Consider the following 26,189-nt stretch of genomic DNA (forward strand, 5'->3'; position numbering starts at 1 on the left):
ACCCACAAACTACACCCTTTTTGGCTCCTACCTCAAAGCACACTGTGTTCTGTTGATCTTATGTGCTGCACAATAATGTTTAATATTTAGTATTTACTGTCATATTCCCATATATCATTGTGATGTTGTTTATTCTATTACTCTTGTTCTCTTCTGCTTGTTTTCTTTTTTCTTTCTCAGCAGGTGATCCAGGTGATTGATATATGAATTTTTTTTTTTTTTTTTTTTTGCTGCCCATTCTGTTGGTTTTTGTTTTTTGCCCTTCTCCCCCGTCCCTCTTCTCAGCTGTTTCTCTTTCCCTCTTTCTTTCTCCCCTTCTTTCCCCCAGTCAAGTCTGTCCCGTATTCAGTAAGTGAAAATAAAACAAACAATAAAAGGTGAATCAAATGGACCATCACGGCAAGGCTGGGATGGTCAATTTGTCAAAGTAAATCCGTTGGGCATCTTTCTTTGCCTTTAGACAACAATTCTGATGGCAAAAGAGCCAAACGGGACAGGCGAAAAAAAAAAAAAATAAGACATTGTATGTGAGGAGCAGGATTTTGAATTCTGAATTTGACAGGGAGCCAATGAAGGGAAGCCAATACAGGAGAAATATGCTCTCTCTTTCTAGTCCCTGTCAGGACTCTTGCTGCAGCATTTTGGATTAACTGAAGGTTTTTCAGGGAGTTTTTAGGACATCCAGATAATAATGAATTACAGTAGTCCAGCCTGGAAGTAATAAATGCATGAACTAATTTTTCAGCGTCACTCTGAGACAGGATATTTCTAATTTTAGAGATGTTGTGCAAACTGAAGAAAGCAGTCTTAAATATTTGTTTAATATGTGCATTGAAGGACATATCCTGGTCAAAAATGACTCCAAGGTTCCTCACAGTGTTACTGGAGGCCAAGGTAATGCTATCCAGAGGAAGAATCTGGTTAGATACCATATTTCTAAGATTTTCAGGGCCGAGTACAATAACCTCAGTTTGATCTGAATTAATAAGCAGAAAGTTAGTGGCCATCCAGGTCTTTATGTCTTTAAGACATTCCTGCAGTTTAACTAATTGGTGTGTGTTATCTGGCTTCATGGACAGATAGAGCTGGGTGTCATCTGCATAGCAGTGAAAATTTATGCTATGTCTTCTAATGATGCTGCCTAAGGTAAGCATGTATAATGTAAACAGAATTGGTCCTAGCACTGAACCCTGTGGAACTCCATAATTAACCTCTGTGTGTGAATAGGACTCTCCATTTACATGTACAAATTGGAGATATTATGGTCGACAGTATTGAACGCTGCACTGAGGTCTAGCAGGACAAGCACAGAGATGAGTCCACTGTCAAAGGCCATAAGAAGATCATTTGTAACCTTTACTAAAGATGTTTCTGTGTTGTGATGAGCTCTGAAACTGACTGAAACTCTTCAAATAAGCCATTCCTCTGCAGATGATCTGTTAGCTGTTTGACAACTACTCTTTCAAGGATTTTTGATATGAAAGGAAGGTTGGAGATTGGCCTATAATTAGCTAAGACTGCTGGGTCTAGAGATACTTTTTAAGTAAAGGTTTAACTACAGCCAGCTTGAAGGCCTGTGGTACATAGCCGATTATTAGAGATAGGTTGATCATATTTAAGATTGAAGCATTAATTAATGGCAGGACTTCTTTGAGCAGTTTCCTTGAACTGTTTGGAGGAAGTAAGTATTGAAGTTAACTCAGAAAGATCAATTGGAGAAAAAGAGTCTAAATGAATATCAATGGTACTAAAAGTAGCTGTAGATAATATTACATCTGTGGGATGATTATGAGTCCTTTTTTCTCTAATGATTAAAATGTTATTTGTGAAGAAGTTCATGAAGTCATTACTAGTTAACATTAAAGGGATGGTTGGCTCGACAGAGCTCTGACTTTTTGTCAGCCTGGCTACAGTGCTGAAGAGAAACCTGGGGTTGTTCTTATTTTCTTCAATCAGTGACGAATAATAAGATGTTCTGGCTTTGCGGAGGGCTTTCTTATAAAGCAGCAAACTATTTCTCCAGGCTAAATGATGATCCTCTAAATTTGTGACACCATTTCCTCTCCAGCTTATGAGTCATCTGCTTTAGGCTACATGTTTGAGAATTATACCACGGAGTCAGGTACTTCTGATTTGAGGCCTTAGTTTTCACCGGAGCTACAGTATCCAGAGTTGTACGTAGTGAGGAGGTAAAATTATTAACAAGATGATCAACCTCTGTTGGAGTAGCGTTCAGATAGCTGCTCTGCTCTATGTTGGTACAGGGCATTGAAGATGATAACAGTGGGCGGATTATATTCTTAAACTTAGTTACAGCGCTTTCAGAAAGACATCTACTGTGATAAAGTCTACTCTCCACTGCTGTGTTATCAATTATTGTAAATGTAAATGTTATCAGGAAATGATCAGCCAGGAGAGAAACACTGTTAAATGTTCAGTTTCTATGCCATATGTTAAAACAAGATCTAGAGTGTGATTAAAGTGGTGGGTGGGTTCTTTTACATTTTGAGAGAAGCCAATTGAGTCTAATAACAGATTAAATGCCATGTTGAGGCTGTCACTTTTAGCATCTACATGGATGTTAAAAATCACCCACAATAATTATTTTATCTGAGCTGAGCACTAAATCAGATAAAAAGTCTCAGAAATCAGACAGGCCCAGGTGGACAATAGATGATAACAAAGTAAGACTGGTTTCTGAGTTTCACAGCTGGGGTGGACAGGGCTAAGCATCAGGCTTTCAAATGAATTAAAAGTCTGTGTGGATCTTTGGTTGATTAATAGGCTGGTGTGAAAAATTGCTGCCACACCCCCCCTTCGGCCTGTGCTTCGAGACTTCTGGTAGTTAGAATGACTCGGGGGTGTTGATTCATTTAAACTAACATAACCATCCTGCTGCAACCAGAGTAAATCGATTTGTTGATCAATTACTAAGTCATGTACTAACAGAGACATGGAGGAGAGAGACCTAATATTTAATAATCCACATTTCACTGTTTTACTCTTTGGTTCAGATGTGGATACTGTATTGTTCTTTCTTTGTGATTTTTTAATGTTTAAGTTGTTTGTTGCTGGTTTTTAGTTTGTTTTTTGTCTGTTTGGGAGCTGACACAGTCTCCATGGATATGGTTTTTGGGGGGGGGGGGGTAACAGGAGCTGCAGAGAGGTGTGTAAGACTGCAACTCTGCTTCCTGGTCCCAACTCTGGATAGTCATATTTTGGGGGGGTTTAATAAATTTGTCCATATTTCTAGAAATGAAAGCTGCTCCATCCAAAGTGGGATGGATGCCGTCTCTCCTAACAAGACCAGTAGGGGTGCAACGATATTCGTATCGATATTGAACCGTTCGATACAGTGCTTTCGGTTCAGTACGCATATGTATCGAACAATACAACATTTGTAATTTATTTTATCAACTTTCCTTCTGACGATGCTGTCAGTGTTGAGCGCTCAGTGAATCTGCGTTCGACTACTCCGCCTAGGCTGCACTGTCGAGCGCAGATCCACTGAGCGCTCCACACAGACAGCATAGTCAGAAGGAAGAGCGCAGGGCAAGCTAGCGAGACAGAAGTTAAGCTCTCCTTGCAACATGGCAAGTTGAACCTCTCCCACCCTCATTCAGATCTGGCGTTTGGAATTATTTTGGTTTTCATGTGACGTATGACCCTGAAGGTAAGCACGTCATGGACTAAAGTAAAACAGTATGTTGCATGTGCCACGCAATGCTCAATTACATGGGTGGGAGCTAGTGTGTTAGCGCAGTTAGCTCGTTAACGTGTTGGCCGTCTAGCCCCATGCACAGGGCGATCGGGGTAGCTCGTTAACGGAGATTTGCCGTGTTGTGGCGTTAAGGTCATTTTAACGAGGTTAACCTGAAAGCACTAGTGGGAACACAACGAATATGACTGCACATTTACACAGACATCATCCTAGTGCAAAGACAAAAACAACAAGCATGCATGCTACAAACTTTACCCGAGTCATTTAGACAGCCGTTAGCACATGATTCTCCTTATGGGGACTTGATATGTTTAATATGCTGCTGAGAATATAGCCCAGAAGAAGCGGATAGTATAGCTTTTATTTTGGAAAGAGCCATTTCTCTGTAATAAACTCTTTTCCAAAGATGAGTGATTTCTCAATCAGATACAGGGCTCGCAAAATCGCTAGCCCGATGTCCTGGGGCTAGCGATTTTTCCAGTCGGGCTGGCAAAATCTATCTCTGCCCTGCCCGTCCGGCTATTGTAGGAAGGAAAAATATATGTCAATGCTTTTGAATTCTTTCGGAAATGTAGCTGGGTAATTATGTCATTGGCATCGGTGAGCCACTGTCAATATGTGACATATTGAAATCGCGTTTGAATTTGCGCTTGTTTTTTTGCTTTCACTTTGCAATCGCGTGAACTGTGTATAGAGAGCGACAGTACTGATTGGTGAGTGATGATAATTTATGCACCAATTCCTCTGACATCGTCTTATCAATCGTTAGCTTACTATGCAAACATGACAAGTGAAATCTCCTGCAGCAAGCTTAAACATGTGAGAGGTTGATCGCGCAGAGAATCGCTGAGCTTATGTGAGTGCGTGTGTAAAAGCAGCAGTATATATATTTTAGTTCTGCTGAGCCAAATAAGACAGGTCAGGGTGAAGAAGTGACAGCCAAAGAAAAGCTTACCGCAAAACGGAAAAGTTATGACAAATCAGACTATAAGGCAAAAAGAAAGTGCAGCTTTATGGTTTCATGGCCAAAATAATTTCTGTGGCTGCAATATGACGAGCTAAATAACCAGGGGTGCAGATAAGTGGTCCGCAGGTGCGCATTCGCTGTCAAAATAAAAAACACGCACAAGGGTTAGGGTTAAATTTAAAAACTGTACTTTTGAGTTAAAATATATATTTATAATTTTAATAAATGACAAATTAAAAATGCATGAACATTTTATTTTGTATCGAAAAAATATCGAACCGTGACACCAAAGTATCGAACCGAACCGAACCGTGAATTTTGTGTATCGTTGCACCCCTAAAGACCAGGTTTCCTCCAGAAGGTTTGCCACTTATCTATGAAGCCCACATCGTGTCTTGGACACCACTCAGACAGCCAGCAATTTAAGGAGAACATGCGGCTAAACATGTCACTCCTGGTCTGATTGGGGAGGGGACCAGAGAAAACTACAGGAAGACAATTGACTATGGTTGCCGTTGTCTCTAGCGTCACATGTCTGAGAACAGAATCACCAATTACCAGAGTTTGACCCCCAGCGGGTGTGTCACCGAGTGGGGAAAAACGGTTAGACACATGAACAGGTTGGTCGTGTACCTGGGGCTTCTGTTTAAAACTATGCTTCCTCCTCACCGTCACCCAGCGGCCCTCTTTCCCCAGCTGCTTGGGGTCTGCCAGGGAACAGCTAGCGGGGCCTACTCCATCTTTGGCTGTACCAGCTACAGGGGCCTGGCTAGCTAGGGGTGAATGAAGGGTGCGAAGCCGAGTCTCCAATTCAGTAATCCTGGCCTCCAGAGCTGCAAAAATGATACATTTGTTACAAGTATCATTACTGCTAAAGGAGGCCAAGGAGTAACTAAACATCTGACACAATGAGCAGGAAAGTGCAGGAGGGACAGGTGAAGAGGCCATGCTGCTAGCGAGTCGGCTATGAGCTAAGCTAAGCTAGCGAAACAGTAAAGACACAGTGAGTGAATACTTTGCCTATAAGTTAGGTAGTGAGTACACAGAAAGTGGGCTTCGGGTGAAGCACGTGAAGATTATACTATGAAATAAGAAGGTATCTAAAAGTTCTTAATTAATTTGCCGAGCAGATAAGCTACTCAAAAGCATCCCTGTGTTTGAGCAGGAACAGGACATTCAGTAAAACATTCAGTAAAACAAACAGCTGAATAGCATTTCTTCATAAATACAGTACTTGGACTTCCAAAATCAAAACAAGACAGAAACATGACTTTTCTGGTTTCTCCTGTTTTGAGGTGACGACAGATCAGTATAATTGTCTCATGCACTCAAATTCATTTCAAAGAGTACACAAACACCACATGAACTTGCCCAAACACATCTGTGTCAACAGTACTGGTCATATTCATGCTTGCTGACATGAAACCATAGTCAGGCAGATTTAGATCTGAATAACACAGTCAGTCCTGACTTCTTCCATTATTAGGAAAACATGGCTACCACTTTAAACATAATGGATCCCAGATTTCATCACCCATCAACACAATCCTAATCCTTGATCATCATCCCATTGGAAGATTGTTTAGAAATGGACAAATGTTGGTCTCTCAATTCATTTGTTGCTGTTGCGAGTGTTAGGAGTCAGACCTCGTCCTCCTCCTTCCACCTTTCTGACAACATTTCACCATTTTATTTTGGTGAAATGTTGTCAGAAATATCTACTCACCTAGACTGCACTAAGGATGACAGAGACCATGAACACTGTTTTATCTGAGAGGAGCAGAGAAGATGAAAGGTAGAAAAAGGGTGAAGCAGAAGCTGAGCTCTCTCTGAGGGAGCTTCATACACAGGTCTAACTCTGTACTGCTTAAACCGATTCACAAACAGAGGCTTCGCCACATGCTCTGCAGGTTGACGGGTGTTTTCACAGCAGAAGCTTGAGCAGACGCTGACAAACATTAAAGCTTTGTGAAAGTTTATGGCTGCATCTATGACAGCTGATGAGTCATTAAAACAATTTCCTCCGAGGGTTACTGATGTAAAGAGTGAGAAGAAGAAGGTGGGGGTGGCACGTTGTCACAGCTTACTTATCAAAACCAAAGGTCAACTTAAGCTGCAGGGTAAAAATCAATATCATGATAATTATCACTCCTTAATTTTATTTAAACCCCAGGTCACATAAAGGCTATTTCATCCTGATCATTCTGGGATTTATTTCCACCAACTGCTATTATTACTATTTGTTACATTTTCTTGCTCTTTTTTTTTTTACATCATTACAATGTCAGACCATCAAAATTTCACAGAACCCAAGATGATGCTTTTTCATTGCTTAGCCCTGGACCTATATACAATCAGTTTACAGCAATTTAATTTAAAAAATAAAAACAGAAAAAAAAGCAGAAAATGATCATGTTGGAGGTGCTGAAAGACTGAAATTAGCAGCTTTTCCTCACTAAATGGCCAAAGTGAAGGTGATGTAAGCTCTTCTACAGTTGTGTACTTTAATATTCCCACATTAATCCATGTGTCTAATCTTCTAATGAACTACGACGGCATATGAAGCTCAATGATGGAAGGAAAATCTTTGATACTGAAGTTTCAAAGTTGTGAGAAAAACGTGGCAGATTTGTAATGGATAACTCGGAAAACAGTGTTTTTTGGTTAAGGAAACTCATCACTTTGGGCATCAGGTTTGCCATGCACCATGCCAACGTTGACCTAATTAAATTATGCTTTTGAATTGGGTTTAGCAACAAAGAAATGATTCTCAGCTAAAATCACAAACATCATATTATCATAAGCATGCAGACTTTGCAGAGATGCTGTTGTGACCTGGGTCTATCCAAAAGAAAAGAGCAGACAAGAACAAAAGCACAATGAACAGATGCAAGGATATTACTGGTTACACCTTTGAGCTATTCGAATGGGACTTGTGGTACCACAGGACACAATCTGACTGATTATTAAAGCAACTGATCCCCACAGTGTGGAGACTCAAAGAGGTCAACATCTTAGGCAACAGCACTAAAGTTCCATATGCTATTTGGCAGATGGACTCTTAGGATAAACCTTATGGTATAGGGATTCCTGGATGCATTGATGATTTCCGTTGTTGAATGGAGGCATCAAAAACAAATAACGATGCCAAGGTTGTTGCTGACTCATATTTAAAGCGTTGTGCTTGGGTTGTTGTACAGAGAAGTTTTTTTTTCACATATCTGCCACTTTAACATAAAAAATTTTGACTCTTATTTTTTCCTACCTTCAGTGGCCCTAACATGTACCCAGCACTGTTCTTCATATTATACATTTTGCATGATCTTCTACATATTTTTAAGTTACTTGATGAATAACTTGCTTGCATCGGTGGTTTTTAATATAACATAGTAAAAAGACCACTTGGAACAAGGATAAACTTGCGTACCACTCAACATATGAATTTCCACTACTTAAAGACCAATTATGATGTCATCTTCATCATTTTCAATCCAGTCCTTTTATCTCAACAATAAGAGCAATTTTTATTTGCTAAGCTACCAAAGCACAAAAACTCATGTCCACCGATCAGGTGATCACTGAAAGGTGAAGTAAATAACACTGATCGTCTCGTCATGGTGGCACTTCTAGAGAGCAAGTGATAATTTGGTCCTCAAAGTTGATGTGTAGAATCACCAAAAACAGGCAGGCGTAAGGACTTGAGCGCCTTCAACAGGGGCCAAATATTAATGGCTAGATGAGTCGGTGAGAGCATTTCCAAAGATGCTGCTCTGGTGGGGTGTTCCTGGTCCGCAGTGGTCAGGATCTATCTAAAGTCATCAGAGAAAGGAACAATGGTGAACCAGAGTCATAAGCGGCCAAAGCTCACTGATGTGCATCACAGATTATTACGTATGGCGCTGCGTAGCAACAAACAAAGCAGGATGCTCACGCTGACCCTGTGGACTACCAAACGAGCCAACAATGGGCATCTGAGCATGAGAACCATGGACTAGTGGAGTCCATGGTTTGATGGGTCAGAGCTGTTAATAGCAGCAAAAGGGGGACCAAACACAGCATTAGTCAGGTGTTCATAATGATCTTCTTGCTGGGTGTAATTCAAGAGATGAACCCATGTTGTGCCTACACATAGGAAATAATCATGCAAAATACATTAAAATGCATCTTTAGGCACTTTCAGGTTGTCAAAAAAACAATTTGTTGACATTTCTTTAGTTGAATCTAGAGCTGGGCGATAGAACGATAACGATATGTATCGCGATATAACTTTTACTCGATAGAGAAATTAAGCTATCGCGATAGACCTCGCCGCTCTTGTCCTCTTAAAAAAAAAAAAAAAAAAAAAAAAGGTCAGCCAATCCAAATTAAGTAGCGCAGAGCCGAACCAATCACAGCCGCAGCGTCACGTCGCGTGACTTGTTACGTACAGCACAAGTGCCAAGCCGCACGTGTGTTTGTTTGGGAAGCAGCCAGCGGGTAATGGAGCCAGCGCGTAATGGAGGAAATGAGTGTGCCGACTAGAAAAATCAACCGAGCGTGACCGAAGAGAAAACAGATGATGGTTCCAATGCCGGAGAGATTGTCGAACGGAAGAGCCATAGAAGTTCCGTAGTGTGAAGGTATTTCGGCTATTTCAAGTCTGACAAAAAACAGAGTAGCGTGCACTGTAAATTGTGCCGAAAGCAAGTCTGGAAATACAATAAACTGGTGCATGCGTCACACTGTGCGCCACGTTATTGTTTCGGTGAAATGAATTTCTACAATACTGTTACTGTTAATTCTACTCTCTGCAGTGTTTAAATGCTTACATATACACACAGTTACTGTCCCTCCACACATACGACTCGGTTCTGCTTCTATGCCCCAGCTTTGTTTACTTTTTCCCACCGAGGCTTCTAGACTTCTGATTGGCCAATATTTCTGCACGGTTAGGAATCTAGCGCCACCTGCTGCTTTGGCATGTTCATAGCAGCGTTTTCCTTCATTTCTGCCTTTATGTGTGGACGGGATTATTTTTTAAAACGAAAACGTAAAATCTCCGTTTTCAAAAATACCCGTGTACGTGTGGACGTAGCCTCAGTCTCTGACTGGAAGCGCTAATTCGTCATTCGGCTTTTGTCAGACTAAAGTAACTGTTAAAACTGTTTGAAAAGCTCAGCTATACAACAATTTCCTTTTAGTTCTCAGTTTATTTGATATTGACAAAAGTTAGTCAGTTTTGTCTGTTCTTCTGTAAAACAAACTAAGATTTGTTTTTAGAATTAATATTTTGTTTCTAAGTGGAATTGACAATTTAGTCTGTTTCGTTTGTTCTATTTTGAAACTTAAACGCTTTAGCGGCTGCCTTTTGTGTAGTTTGCAATATTTGCCTTTATTTACAGTGGGGCAAAAAAGTATTTAGTCAGCCACCGATTGTGCAAGTTCCCCCACTTAAAATGATGACAGAGGTCAGTAATTTGCACCAGAGGTACACTTCAACTGTGAGAGACAGAATGTGAAAAAAAAAAATCCATGAATTCACATGGTAGGATTTGTAAAGAATTTATTCGTAAATTAGGGTGGAAAATAAGTATTTGGTCACCTCAAACAAGGAAAATCTCTGGCTCTCACAGACCTGTAACGTCTTCTGTAAGAAGCTTTTCTGTCCCCCACTCGTTACCTGTATGAATGGCACCTGTTTGAACTCATCATCTGTATCAAAGACACCTGTCCACAGCCTCAAACAGTCAGACTCCAAACTCCGCCATGGCCAAGACCAAAGAGCTTTCGAAGGACACCAGGAAAAGTATTGTAGACCTGCACCAGACTGGGAAGAGTGAATCTACAATAGGCAAGCAGCTTGGTGTGAAGAAATCAACTGTGGGAGCAATCATCAGAAAATGGAAGACATACAAGACCACTGATAATCTCCCTCGATCTGGGGCTCCACGCAAGATCTCATCCCGTGGGGTCAAAATGATGATGAGAACGGTGAGCAAAGATCCCAGAACCACACGGGGGGACCTGGTGAATGACCTGCAGAGAGCTGGGACCAAAGTAACAAAGGTCACCATCAGTAACACACTACAACGGCAGGGAATCAAATCCCGCAGTGCCAGACGTGTTCCGCTGCTGAAGCCAGTGCATGTCCAGGCCCGTCTGAAGTTTGCCAGAGAGCACATGGATGATACAGCAGAGGATTGGGAGAATGTCATGTGGTCAGATGAAACCAAAGTAGAACTTTTTGGTATAAACTCAACTCGTCGTGTTTGGAGGAAGAAGAATACTGAGTTGCATCCCAAGAACACCATACCTACTGTGAAGCATGGGGGTGGAAACATCATGCTATGGGGCTGTTTTTCTGCCAAGGGGACAGGACGACTGATCCGTGTTAAGGACAGAATGAATGGGGCCATGTATCGTGAGATTTTGAGCCAAAACCTCCTTCCATCAGTGAGAACTTTGAAGATGAAACGAGGCTGGGTCTTCCAACATGACAATGATCCAAAACACACCGCCCGGGCAACAAAGGAGTGGCTCCGTAAGAAGCATTTGAAAGTCCTGGAGTGGCCTAGCCAGTCTCCAGACCTCAACCCCATAGAAAATCTGTGGCGGGAGTTGAAAGTCCGTGTTGCTTGGCGACAGCCCCAAAACATCACTGCTCTCAAGAAGATCTGCATGGAGGAATGGGCCAAAATACCAGCTACTGTGTGTGCAAACCTGGTAAAGACCTATAGTAAATGTTTGACCTCTGTTATTTCCAACAAAGGTTATGTTATAAAGTATTGAGTTGTATTTTTGTTATTGACCAAATACTTATTTTCCACCCTGATTTACGAATAAATTCTTTACAAATCCTACCATGTGGATTCATGGATTTTTTTTTCACATTCTGTCTCTCACAGTTGAAGTGTACCTCTGGTGCAAATTACTGACCTCTGTCATCATTTTAGGTGGGGGAACTTGCACAATCGGTGGCTGACTAAATACTTTTTTGCCCCACTGTATCTGAAAAAGTCTCATGTTCCTTAAGTACATCTACCCTGTTGAACTTATTATGGGAAATAAATATTTAAATAAAAACAAGCTGCTGATTATTTCACATTTTACTTGTGAGCAACGGCACATTTAAATCTTACAAATATAGTTATTTGGCTTATATCGTGATAGATATCGTTATCGCCTGAAATGAAAAAAACATATCGTGATATGAAAAAATCTCATATCGCCCAGCTCTAGTTGAATCTATGAAAAAGAAAATGCTAAAGGCAAAAATACAATAGTACTTATTTTTCCAGACCACAGACTAATTCCAGATGTTTGACTTTTCCAACAGCCTGATCAAAGAAATGTTGGTCACGTGGTTATGTATCCCTGTCCCCGTGTCAGGGCTAGACGAGTGGTGATTAGTGATAATAATTCTAATTGAGGGATAATGAATAATGTTGGCATCTCTTTTTCTCATTGAAAAATTAATCCTGATTTGGACACTGAAGGCTTTCAGCTCAGTTGTAGTTATCTGCATCTCCCACATGTGGACTTGGCTGGATGACCCAGGTAAATTAACAGTAATATGAGTGTACATGGACGGAACTTTTAGGGTAATGTCTTTGTATTTGTTATTCATCTGAGACAAACACACTACGGACAACTGATTTACTCACCTTTCCTTCAAAAGGTTGGTCACTGCTAAGGAGCCAGCCCCAGACCTTTCCAGACTTTGTCTTTCCCTCACCAGCTGTCTCATAGGCCAGGCTGTTATTGTGACGCTGATCCAAGATGTGGAACATGTCCCTAAAATAGGTTTCAGCACTTTGAGTCTGGGTGGGCAGAGCAGGTCATCTACTAATGGGAGGGTTGGTGGTTGTTTGACCCCTTGCTTCTCCAGTCTGCATGCCTAAATATCCTTCAAAATAAGATTTTTTTTTTCGGATTTGTGTCAGCTTTCCGGTGCAGATCCCTCCCATTGCTCATTATGCTGTTGAGCATATCATAGGACACTTTTCTCAGCTGGCCTCTGGCTGATATATGAAGTTAAAAATTCTGTCCTCTGTGATTTAGCTTGCAAAACTGAATCACTGTATTAAGTGAGTGACAGATGAAACGCTGCTGCTGCCAGCGTGAGTTTAGTCCTCAGTTCACCACACTGCAAAGGCCATGCTCACTCCCAGGAGGACCCAAGATCTCGCCTCAACTGCTCTTGCTCAGATGTTGCTAACAGGCTCCGTTCTTTAATCTCCTCGTCCAGCTTCCAAATTTTCAGAGTCGATGTAAAAACGGCAGACATATGGTGCCACACATGGAGCACCAACACGCCCATTCAGGCTGTGAGCAGATGAAGCAGCAGCTTGTTCATCAGCCACAGTTGGTGGTTCGATTAGTCACCTCTCTAGCAGGTCGGCACACTAATCGCCAAACCGTGAGTCTCTGCTTCACCTCCACATGCGTAACCATCCATATTTCTGTTTCAAAGACCTCACTGCTGATTTGGACTGCACTGGTTCATACAGGGGGCTTAAATGAACCGACAGAAGCCACATTTCTGCATGTGAGAAGCCACAATGACCCGGTGTCTGCCACTGTCATGCAGACACAATGAAGAAAAAAGATATTTAACCTTTTTTTTGAAAACAAAGAAAAGGGAACCATGTGAAATAATGCCCAAATTTTTTACTCAGTTGTATATAGTATTTGTATTTGTATTCTATTTTTATCTTATTGTATATTTATTTTATTTTATTCTACTGTATATAGTATTTTATTTTATTCTATTCTGTACAGTTGTGTACTGTATTTATTCTTATTGTATTCTAATTTTTGCCTCATAACTTTTGCACTGTCCACTTCCTGCTGTGACAAAACAAATTTCCCAAGTGTGGGACTAATAAAGGTTATCTTATCTTATCTTATCTTAAATAACTAAAAACATGGAAGAATTTTAACAATGGGGGGAAAACATACAAAAATGAATGATTAAAATGAAGAGTTTAGTAATAAATAAACATGAAAGAAGATTTCATTTTTCTTTATTTTTTTCATTATCTTTTTGTCTTTTTTCCCACACCTCCTGCCTTTTTTTGTTTCACTCTAACGCTGCACTGCTTTTTTACTTTATTTATCAGTACACAACAAATATCTTACTTTCACTTTGAACCAGGAATCCAGATGAACTTCCAGAGTTTTCCCTCGGGATGCTGCATTTGCTTACTGTACAGATACCACAGTATAATGTGTAATTAGCAAGATAGCAGCACTAAGTGAAGGCTAATGAGCAAGAAAGAATATCACAAGAGCCACTGCTGTTTACTCCAAAAATGCTAAAGCCTGAGCAAAACAAATCCCTAATGGATAAATTATCAGAAACTGAGCTCTAAAGAAAGAAAAAAATAGCATTTCTCAGACACTGGATCAAAGCAGCGGGAGAGAGGAGGGCCGAGCAGACGCCGCTCAGCCTCAGAAATGTGTCAAGGTTTGTTTGGTGGTTAATAAAAGGGCCTCCTTCTTTGTCTTCTGTTGAAATGCATGCGTGGTTTTACATTCTGCTTTACTGAGGAATTTATTTTTACAAAACTTGTTTTGTTTTTGTGTGGCGTTTTATCATTTACTGTGACCAACTTAGTTGTTTGGGGGGGAAAGCTGCTACTAAATGCAGAGTGTAAAATCCAGGCCAGACTTGGATCCATCAGAAAGCTGGATGAATCCATTCTGTGTCTTAAGAAAAAAAAAAAACTACTTCCTACAGGAAATATAAAACAGGCAGCTGCCATTTATATATAAGGCCAAACTGTAATGGACAGTAACTTATGGTTACTTATGATTATCGCACTCCTGAAAAACTACAGTCCTATATTCTGCTAGAGGCAGTGATTCATACAGCGCAGAGCAGAGTTCCTGGTCAGTTGTAGCATGCTGATTTATAAATGACAGCTGACAGAGTGTGATATGTCAACAGATATTTCCTAAAAGACTCTATCATGTGCTCATGGATAAATCCTGGATATCTGTGAGGTTTAGATAGCCAGTGCTGTCCTGTAGGTATTTTAATAGCTACTGTATCCTGCACATGTTGGGAGATATTTATAAACACAAATGAATGCAGAGACAGTTTGAGTGTGCAGCACATGCGGCACAGTCATGCAATGCATTCACAAAATGTTGCTAACGAGTTTGTGTAAAACGTTGCTGGTTCAGAAACAATGATGTCATCAGCTCCATGTAATTTCATCTGATGTGCACTTGGAGCTACGGCTGCTGAATTAATGGAACTGAACTGAAATTTCCATTCTGGCTTCCAACAGAAAAAGATGACTGAAAACAAAAAGGCCTTTGGCCAACAAGATCTATTAAGAGGAACTAAAAGCCATTAAAAGTCTTCTGTTCTGGATCACGAAGGGTCTGTCACCTTGGTCGCAGCTCTAAATCACTCCCTGCGTGCGTACAGCACGGGTTTCCTGAGATGTGTAGCCTGAGCCGGGTACAGGCCACAATTGGACCTGCTGACATAGGCAGTGTAGGATACACAACACCGGGGAACCACGGTTATTCTCACACAGCCCTTTTCTGCTAGTACTCGGTCTCAGTCTCTGTCATTTTCCATTACAATTGAGTCCCACCTTATGTGCGTCAGACACATGTTGCTTTTTCAATTATTGCCATCATTGTTTTTCAAAAATGGTGTTTTTGATTTTCTTGAAGGAGTTGCTCTCACAACTCACAGTGACATCAGTGACTAGCCAATCGGTGGCATGCAGTCTGTTGCGATCATGGTTTTCCAAGCGCATGGAACTCCGGCGAGTAGGTTCTTAAAAAGGAACCGGCACCAGGTACTACCACTTAATGGTTTTGGCTTCCCTTCATTGGCTTCCTGTTAAATCCAGAATTGAATTCAAAATCCTGCTCCTCACATACAAGGTCTTAAATAATCAGGTCCCATCTTATCTTAATGAGCTTGTAGTACCATATCACCCTATTAGAGCACTTCGCTCTCGCTCTGCAGGCCTACTTGTTGTTCCTAGAGTATTTAAAAGTAGAATGGGAGGGAGAGCCTTCAGTTTTCAGGCCCCTCTTCTGTGGAACCAGCTTCCAGTTTGGATTCAGGAGACAGACACAATCTCTACTTTCAAGATTAGGCTTCAAACTTTCCTTTTTGCTAAAGCATATAGTTAGGGCTGGACCAGGTGACCCTGAATCCTCCCTTAGTTATGCTGCAATAGGTGTAGGCTGCCGGGGGATTCCCATGATGCATTGAGTTTTTCCTTTCCAGTCACCTTTCTCACTCACTATGTATTAACAGACCTCTCTGCATTGAATCATATCTGTTATTAACCTCTGTCTCTCTTCCACAGCATGTCTTTATCCTGTCTTCCTTCTCTCACCCCAACCGGTCGCAGCAGATGGCCCCGCCCCTCCCTGAGCCTGGTTCTGCCGGAGGTTTCTTTAAACCTCCGGCAGGGAGGTTAAAAGGGAGTTTTTCCTTCCCACTGTTGCCAAAGTGCTTGCTCATAGGGGCTCATATGATTGTTGGGTTTTTCTCTGTATCTATGAAGCACCTTGAGGCGACTTATGTTGTGATTTGGCGCTATATAAATAAAATTGAATTGAAAACCTTAAAAACTGACTCGGGTCGAGCAACGCCGATCCCAGTGGGCACTAGTGGGAAAGGGCTAAGAGTCACATCGAGCTCCAAATACCAGACAGCACTTTGTTATTTTATATCATAATTTATATTTGAAGTTCAAGGAAATCAACATGCGGATCCATCCACTGGAGCCCTTTTGTAAAATCAGCGAGCCCAAGCATCTTCTTTTTTTTCTCTTTTTTTTTTTTTTTTTTTTTTTTTTAAATCGCTGAGATTAGAATTATTGTGCAGAATTTAAAAATGCTTTCTGCCATAATCGACAATATTTCTAAACTGTTTCAAATATTCTTACTTTTTTCTGTCTTTTCTGTTTATGTAAACAACTGCGCGCACTTTTTGATCACAATGTCACCAGTGATGTCACCACGCTCCCCCTCCCCCTAAGAAACAGTTAAATAATCTCCTGGCTGTTGTAATCCTCTGACATAACAGGCTGGCTAAATGCCTCCTGCAGTGTTTTCTCACAGATTGGGAATCTGGAACAGACAGCATTAAACCACAGACACACACACACTTTGCAATTTTCAAGAAAATACAAATCAACTTGAACAGCTGTAAAGTTTCTTACTAAAGGAGAAGCACCTGGGTGTTGGCTAAATGAATGATGAGCTAAATGTAAGCATGTGTTTCAAATCGTTCATGAAATAAAGAAAAATGACGGTTTTGAATCTGCTGGGCAGACTAAAGCACTGACAGTTTGAACTCAATTAAATAATCGTGTTTTTATGACTTATTGCAGACACATTAAACATGACAGTCTGGCCTCGTATCAGAAGCGGCGACGCATCACAGTGACATCAACAGCTGGATTTAAAAATTTAGCTTGAAGCTAAACTCTAGATGAACTCTGCAGATAGAGGCTTTTTAAAAGATTATGAAAGACCTGAGTTTGCACTTCCAGTTCAACAACCCTTCAGGGAATTTACCCCACAAATCTCCTTACAAAGGGCAGTGCACTTCTAGGTCTCGCTCTCAGTGGGGAAGAAGTGATCAGCCAGACCTCCAGTGTTTGTATTTGATGGGAAAACTTTTACCACAGTAAAAGTGCTGAAGCCTGTGGCAAGATATTTCACTCTGCATTCAGAAGACCAAAGTAATTTACAAAGTGCACTTCATTTTTGATTCACTGAGACCCGAAACACACAGAGCAAGGGAGCTGAAGGTCCATTTCCCATAAACCTCTATACACCCAAAAGTGCAACCACAGGGTTTGCCCTTCCAGTAACCATTAAACAGAATGCAGGTTTAAGGCACTTCCTTTTTATGCGGTGTGTAATGTCAACATATAAGCATTGTTGCATCTCTACACAAGAAATAAAGCAAAGACCTAAAAGGAAAAAAACCCAAACCACAGTTTTGATAAATTATATTAAATTAGATGACTGACTGCTACAAATGCAACAAAAACAACCCTGTAATATGTCAAATGAGACCGGAGCGTGCCACACGTCTGTGATCATGTGATCAACCCCAGGGCAGATCATTGTTTTGAGACCTTATTGCTAACTCACTCACTCTCTCTCTCTCTCTCTCACGCATCCACACACACACACACACACACACACACACACACACACACACACACACACACACACACACACACAGAAACTGAAAAATAATATCTTATAGCAATAATCAATAACACCAACAGCATTTTTCCAGCTTCTGATCAGTACCATGGACAACAACTGCAGTCAGAGGTCAGGCGAATGGACACATTTAACATAAGTTTATGCTACAAGCTCACAATGAATCGACTACTCAGCTACAGATTGAGCCTTGCTATTGTAACCTGAAGACAAGTGTAAAGTCTGTAAGCATGGAACAAATGAGAGAAGCCCATGAACCACAGGTCCTCACAGGCTGAGTGGACAGGGGATTGTACCAAACAAGCACATTCATTCATAGAGTTACTCAATCAATAACTGTTTCCACTGGACTAATTTCTATATAAATCAACCACACACAAGTCCACACATACATACGACTGCATATTTTCAACATATAAGTCGGAACAGCCTTTCAGTTCTTGACAAAAACACAAAGGAAATACAAGCAGTGGATTTCCCAGCATGCTCATCAGCCGTCCAAATGTTTCAGAATGTATACTGCATACATAAACTTGGGCTTTGGTCATGAGACAGAGCCACAAATGTAGTGGAGCTTTTTAACTCTGTCCCATTTTTATCTAACTGAGGAGAACGTGCACATTCAGCAAGTCTAAGTTGGTTTGGGGGGCTTTTATGCGCGACTGCCCAGGAACACACCGTCTTGTAGTCCGCCCCTGCCCACACCTCGATTTTCTTTTCCATTTCGATGTGGAGCAAAGAGCTCCACACACAAAAGCACATGACGAAACCTGGAGCAATGCCACAAGCTTTAAAAAAGAAATAGTTAATCCTCGTCCCCACAACTTTCATTTACACGGAGCGCATCTCAAGACCGTATCGTCAACTTTCACAGACACCCCGTCTGCTGTCCGCCTCATCCTCCACCTCCCATACTTTAAAGCCCCACTAACTTGACTCACATTTCCCAAAATAGCATTTCCACGATCAGTGAGGGTGTCGTGTTTCTGCGCTCCAACAGTTATCAGACACAACAACACATGTAGAGTAGCGCTGACAGCTCGGCGAGGATGAGCGCACACAAACCAGGGAAACCATACAAAACAAAAAGCAGAGTGGAGCTTCTCCGTGGACCAACAATCATGTTGAAGCGCTGAAAGAAAACTCTAAACCCAAAGTAAAATGACACACACACACACACCTTTTACACTCACCTTTCATGGCAGTAATGACAAAATACATAGTTATAATCCAGGCTCGTGGAGAAAACAGTAACACAGCTCCCTGTGTGAGACCAGCGGCAGCTCTATCAGCACTGTCATCCTCCGGCTGCTCGGCACAGCATGAGGATACATGTGACTGCAACGTCATCGTTCTGGCCCCGCCCCATCACTTACCTGCACCTCTTATTGACACAGCTGTCAGCCAATGAGAGGACAGTTTTAAAACACCGTGAGCGCACAATCTCAAAATTATATAAAACCACACAACAACAAAAAAAACCCAACACAAAAATATGAACCACTGATGAGAAGGAACACAGAATGACACCAAAGAAACACAAAGTACCACAGAGGGACACAAAATCAACAAAATGACCAATCTGCAACATTCATGTCAGTCAACTTTTGGTGTTGTTCTTACATCATCATCATGATGTTTGTCCAGGATCAACATTGCAACTGACCAATCACATTGTATAAGCAGTTAGCATTAGCCAAGAAGTTAGCTAATGCTATGAAAAACTATTACTAGCAAAAGAACATGAGTAACCTAAATTTGGTTAATAGCAAACATAACTTGATAATACCTAATAATAATTATTTTTTAAACCCTGAAATGCTGAGCACTTGTTCCAGAAGAGCGTTTTACATAAACAAAGACATTTTTTTCTCCTTCTTCCACATTCCAAAGATATGGCATCGCAACAAGGTGAGAGGCCAGTTGCAATGTTGATCCTGGACAAACATTATGATGACGCATGAACAACACCAGCAATATCAGGTAGACCGTAGTCAGGCAGCCTAGTAGTGCTGTACCACCTGTGAGGTGCTGATCCAGCAAAGAAAAAATAAAATCTCAAGAAGAGATGCTTTTAAATGCCTCCAGTCATACTTTTAGAACAGTTTTTATTTGACCTTACCAGTTATTCGCTGGTAAAGTAATGGCATTATGGTCCTGATCAATATTATAATTATAATGTTGCAATCTAAGATACTAAACAGTAACGTCAGTGAGGTAATCCAGACTGATTCCAACGTCAACGATTCCAAAATTTGTTGCAGTACAAACATGCTTGTTAATGCTGTACAGTTGGACATTTAAACAGGAGAGTGTATGGAAACAAACACTCGAGAAACACTCTGCAGAAGGAAGCCATATTCTACACCGACTGTATTTTTAAGTCATTTTTGGTGTTGCATCATTCCCCTCCTCTCCACCTCACACACACAAATCAGCATGAACACAAAATTACTACAAAATGCAGCAGTCTCTTACACATAAATTAAATAAAATAAAAATAAGAACATTTTTTGGTTTCTTTTATTTATAGTTATGTATTTTCCTCCATTTGGCTTCCTGGTGAGGCAGAAGGTTTCATTTAGACGGGAAGTTTATCAGATCTCTTAAAAGCAACAGCTAAAATGAAATGGGGTTTCTCTTTCCTCTCAAACAGCCTCGACTCTAACTGAGACGTTGGAAAGTTTTCTTTGAGATGTCAACATAACCGTGGTGCATCATTTCTACCAATTTGTCAGCTGCAGATTAATGCTGCCAGTTTCACTTTTTACCACATGCCAAAGATGTTTGACTGGTTCTCTCTGTGACAATAAGTTATTAAACAGGCTTTCTCATTATTGTGCTATCTTTGCATTTTGGTCATTATAGCAGCGAGATGGCACTGCTATTGTTAGGTCAAATTGAAGAAAACAACATTCTTCACTATCACTGTGCCCCATAATTTAAAAAGAAAAAAAAACTGTCATGTCGCAGGTCAATTAGTTCAGATAGTTTTTGGTAATGAAACCCTGGCATGAGATCTGCAGCGGTGCAGACACAGATACATCACAAAGAGACAAATGAGATGCACAATAATGCCTAAAAATAGCAAGATTATGTCAAATAAACACAAAACAACACCCAATCACAGTTTTGCATTTGAAACAAACAGACATAAAAAAAAAGGACTTAATTGTCCACAACCATGTGAAAAATGACATAATAGAGACAGGAAATAACACAAAGAAAAAACGTAAAAATAAAATAAGAAAATGACAATAAAGGCACAAAAGCCCTGAAAGTGATTAGCAGAAAAAATGGTGGAGTTCGTGTTCAGTTGGAGTTGGATTTAGAGTTGTATTGCTGTACTGAAAAAAAACAACACTTTTCCCTTTCAGGAGAGACGCAGAGGAATGTGACAAAGAAAAAAGCACACAGTCATGTGGTGTCGTGCTGCCGCCCTCCATCGCTGTGGTTGACAAAACAAACAGTTCAAAGAAACAAGAGGTAGGAGAGACATGAAAAGGAAGGAAGAGAGCACAATGCAAAGACAGACAGAACGAACAGCAAAAACTAAGCAAAGAGGAAGATAACAGAGGACGACGCAGCAAGAAACCGCTGAGAGACGCAGCTTCAGCAGAAATCTGTCAGCCAGTTACATCCAGGCCTCCAGCAGCACGAGTCTAAAGATATCCACCAAACCCGGGTTTGGAGTGCAGAGAACAAAGGACTAGCATGTCTTATATGGCAAAAACTGGTTCATAGATTACACACACATTCACAATAAAACTGACATGAATGTTGAGATTTTCTTAATTAAGTTATTGCTAGTTCTGCCTCACATTCACAAGATTTTCAAAAAATTTGATCTCCTGAGATTCAAACATTATGTTCTCAATTTCAAAATCTTAGGAGGTCTCTTAAGTTATCATGTTCACAGGTTTTCAGAAAACTAAAACCTCTAACCATCAAGTCTTCTAAATATCTTGTAAATCCTCGGATGAGTTAGAATCAGTTTTTCCTACGTTGTCTCAATCTCCAGTGATCACTAAGTGCTTAGAGCAGCTGGTCCTAGCACACTTCAAATCCTGTCTCCCCCCCACCCTGGACCCCCACCAATTCACATACCGCCAGAACAGGAGCACAGAGGATGCAGTCTCCATCGCACTGCACTCTGTCCTCTCACACCTGGACAATAACAACACCTACGCCAGATGCTTTTTATAGACTTCAGTTCAGCATTCAATACAATCCACCCCTCACAACTCATCAGGAAACTGACAGACCTGGGCATCAGTTCCCTCATCTGCAAATGGTTACTGGACTTCCTGACCAACCGCCCCCAACATGTCCGGCTGGATAACCGCTGCTCATCTACAATCACAATGAACCGTGTACCACAAGGCTGTGTGATGAGCCCTTTCCTCTACTCCCTCTTCACCCACGACTGCAGACCTGCTGATGGTTCCAACACCATCATTAAGTTTGCAGATGACACCACGATGAGGCCGCCTACAGGGAGGAGGTGGATCGTCTGGCTGAGTGGTGCGACAGAAACAACCTGCTGCTTAACACCGAGAAGACCAAGGAGCTCATCATGGACTACAGGAGGAATGCTGACCCACATCCACCCATCCACATTAAGGGGACGGCTGTGGAGCGTGTGAGCAGCTTCAAGTTCCTGGGAGTTCACATCTCCGAGGATCTCACCTGGACGACCAACTGCTCCAAGCTGGTCAAGAAGGCTCACCAGCGCCTCTTCTTCTTGAGGACTCTGAGGAAGAACCACCTGTCCTCAGACATCCTGGTGAACTTCTATCACCGCACCATCGAGAGCATCCTGACCAACTGTATAACAGTCTGGTATGGGAACTGCTCTGCCTCGGACCGGAAGGCGTTGCAGAGGGTCGTGAAAACTGCCCAGCGCATCGCCGGAGCACCACTTCCTGCCATAAAAGACATCTACAGGAAGCGGTGTCTGAAAAGGGCTGGGAAAATCATCAAAGACCCCAGTCACCCATCACATGGACTCTTCACCCTCCTGCCCTCTGGGAGGCGCCACAGGAGCCTCCGGACTAAGACCACCAGGTACCGGAACAGCTTCTTCTCCACAGCTGTCAGACTCCTGAACTCTGCCTCCTGACATCTGACCCACGTTAAACTCATGGACTGAACATACACACACCCACAATGGACAACTGTACCCTCAAACACACAATAATAACATGGACTGAACCACCACTCACAACCACTAGCACTTTATATAGCCTCTGTAGAAACTATCTACACCCTCACTTATCTTAACTGCACTACTGTATAGCTCTGTGTAAACAATCATTCTGTACATTCGATAATCTTTAATCCTACAACTGTTTACAACTTGCATAGTTCCCATTTCTGTATAGCTGTATATCTCAGATTCTGTAAAGTTATTTATTTCATATTCTGTATAGTTTTTCATATTTATATCCTGTTCATAGCCTGTACATAGCTTGTACTCACTACAGCCTGTACATACTTATAGTTATAGAATATTCACAACATACTTCATACCGTGTACATTATAACATACCATAATAGACCCATTTCTGTAATATACTCACATATCTATATTATTGCTAATATATATTGTAATATATCTATATCACTAAAGCACTTCTGGATGGATGCAAACTGCATTTCGTTGCCTTGTACCTGTGCATGTGCAATGACAATAAAGTTGAATTCTAATTCTAATTCTAATTCTAATCATGTTCCCAAATATTGGCGACCATGCTACCCGCCCACTCGGCGGGGTGACAGCAAACCCATGTCAAGCACTTTAATGCCAAAGCAACAGGTTTGGATATAACCCTACAGAGATGTCGGGAACAGTTACAAACATTAACAGAGCATACAGTCTGATGCCAAGCAAGGAGATGAAGGGACAAGGAAAACAGTGTAAAAGATCTGTTTTTCCCATCGCATAAATATAGAAATGGAGTTTCTGAAATGCATCACCCTTGTAAAAGTTTATTAATTATTATCATTTTATTGTTATTATTAAAGGCTTGTTCAGATAATCAGATGCAGAATTGTCAAAAATAAGAACCTATTACTCCAATTAACTGTTATGAAAGGTCCACCTTCACTTTTAGCTTTGGATAACCACCAACAGTTTTCATCTTTATGGAGAAAAATTCATACTACAGCCAGATAATGAGCCAAAACAAACCTCAAAGATCTGAGAACTACTTGAAGACCAAAGACGACCAAGGAGTCCTGCTAGTCATAGACTTTCATACACAGTTACCCAACTTCAACACCACTGAACATTTAAGGGGGTACTAGAAAAAAAAAAGCCATGCCTTTGAAGATATCACAAATAAGCTCTTTTGAACATTTTTAGGCAATGGATGGATTGTGTATCCAAAATTCTGCTCAGCACTTTTTTTCAAAGAAGTTCCTAAAGTCTTTAAAAGGAAGATTATTAAATTAAGCAACACAAGTTAAAAACCCAGAGTCCATATGAGAAACATACAAAACCAAACTAAGCAGAAGAGGATGAACTCAGATACATACACTGTTAGCATGGGAGGAAAAACAGATGAATGGCCATCAGACAATGGGAGAAACATACCTATTGACACACCCAGGGCACACTGTCCACAAATGAAAGCAATGAGGGAGGGACAGGCAATCACAAAGGAGGGAAAACAGACACCAATGGAGACAAGACAAAGGTGGAAACCATCAAGAGAGGAACCCATGAGCAAAGACATTTACCAAACCAAAACAGGACATGGGAATAATTACTAAGACATAGACCACACCAAAAATGGACCACCAAAGACTCCAATCTGGTCCGGTGGACAGCTCTGGAAAATATGAAGGACCTACCTTCATACTACTACATATGGTGAAAAACTGGCATCCCAGTGCCAGAAAAGTTTGCTGTTGCATATTGCAGAGAAGGGATAGTAGAGCAGTAAACTGGCAACCCGGTGCCAGTAATGTTTATTGTTGTTTTTTGCAAATAATAGATAGGATAGGTTGTAGAGAAGCTGGCAACCCGGTGCCAGAAAGGTTTGCTGCTACATTTTGATAATGAAGCATAGAGAAGAGAGGAGGTGGCATCCCAGTGGTTGAAAAACTTGCTTCTGCATTTTGTGAACAAGGGATAGAGAAGACAGCACCTGGCATCCCAGTGCCAAAAGTGTTGGTTCTGCACTTTGTGAAGCAGGCATTGAAAACAGTAAAACTGCCATCCCAGCGATGGAAAGGTTTGCTTCTCCACTTTGGCGAAGCAGGGATAGAAAACAGAAAAACTGGCTTCCTAGTGCCTATCCAAGATAAACAGCAATGGAGGGGCAGCAGAGCATGGAAGTAGTGACTGGTTTCCAGCAGCGCATGAAATTGTGGTAGGGGGCGGCTGCATGGAACAGTGATGGGATGCTTCTTTTTCTGTTACCAGAGCTTGTCTATGCTACATGGCGCTGGTGGGTGGGTCAAGCTGCAAGGCGCACAGCAGCTGCTGTTGGAAGTTTTATATTTGCTTCTGGTCAACTGACTTTTAGATATGTTAGTGTTAAGAAGCTACAAAGTTAGAACAACAATGAAAAAAAAATGCCTCTCTCTTTTAGTATCCGAGCTACAGTCCAGTCTTGATCCTCATCAGAAGAATACTTTTATGAGACCTTCCTGGAACATAGGAACGGCATGCTGTCTGAGTCAGCGTTGACATGTGTCGGCTTTTTGGGTAAAAGTCACTTTATATCTGGATGGAGTGAAGAGAGGAGTTCTGATGTACGGAAAGATGGATGTAGCCAACCGGATTGCCGAGCGGTGAGAAAAAGTGCTATGAGGTTCCCAAGGATGACCGGTGGAGTTTGGTCTCTCTGAAGCACCTGACATGTTGTTCAGAGAGTTTTGGTTTCTTGGATTGCCTGAAAGAGAATCCAATGAAATAAAGATAGAGAACCGGTAGGGGCATGTATAGAGGTTTGGTCCCTCTCCTAAAATTCAGATAAATTATCTCCAATATGTTCATAGGGATACATTGTTGAGTTAAACTTCATTTCCACTGACAGAAAGGGGAGTTCCACAGTTGCATGTTGAAATATCCATGAGCGAGATGCTCCATGTATAAATGGGTAAATGTGGCTTGTAACGTAGAAGTGCTGTAGGCACTCAGTGGTGAAAAGTACCACAACAGTCCGTTCCATCTAATCATTCAGCTAAGACCAATCTTCAAACTCCTACAGAATATCAGTGCCTGAGGAAACTATTTTGGATAGCACTCTGATCGTTGTAGGATTTCCCTTTTTCAAGCACGAA

General features: G+C 41.2%; 1 protein-coding gene across 2 annotated transcripts in view; it reads right to left on the minus strand.

Moving 5' to 3' along the window:
• LOC113008303 (nuclear receptor ROR-alpha-like) overlaps positions 1 to 26,189 on the minus strand; it is a 172,386-nt gene that overhangs the window by 39,659 nt on the left and 106,538 nt on the right. Inside the window, exon 1 of one of the 2 annotated variants that reach the window (XM_026145747.1) lies at positions 19,088 to 19,592. The exons of the other annotated variant lie outside the window; for it this stretch is intronic. Within the exon in view, the coding sequence (XP_026001532.1) occupies positions 19,088 to 19,244 (157 nt within the window). The 5' untranslated portion in view covers positions 19,245 to 19,592. Of the gene's footprint in view, positions 1 to 19,087; positions 19,593 to 26,189 lie in introns of those variants that run through there. 2 annotated transcript variants of the gene reach the window in all.

This window comes from Astatotilapia calliptera, chromosome 1, assembly GCF_900246225.1.
Source record: "Astatotilapia calliptera chromosome 1, fAstCal1.2, whole genome shotgun sequence".
In the NCBI taxonomy this organism is placed as follows: Eukaryota; Metazoa; Chordata; class Actinopteri; order Cichliformes; family Cichlidae; genus Astatotilapia; species Astatotilapia calliptera.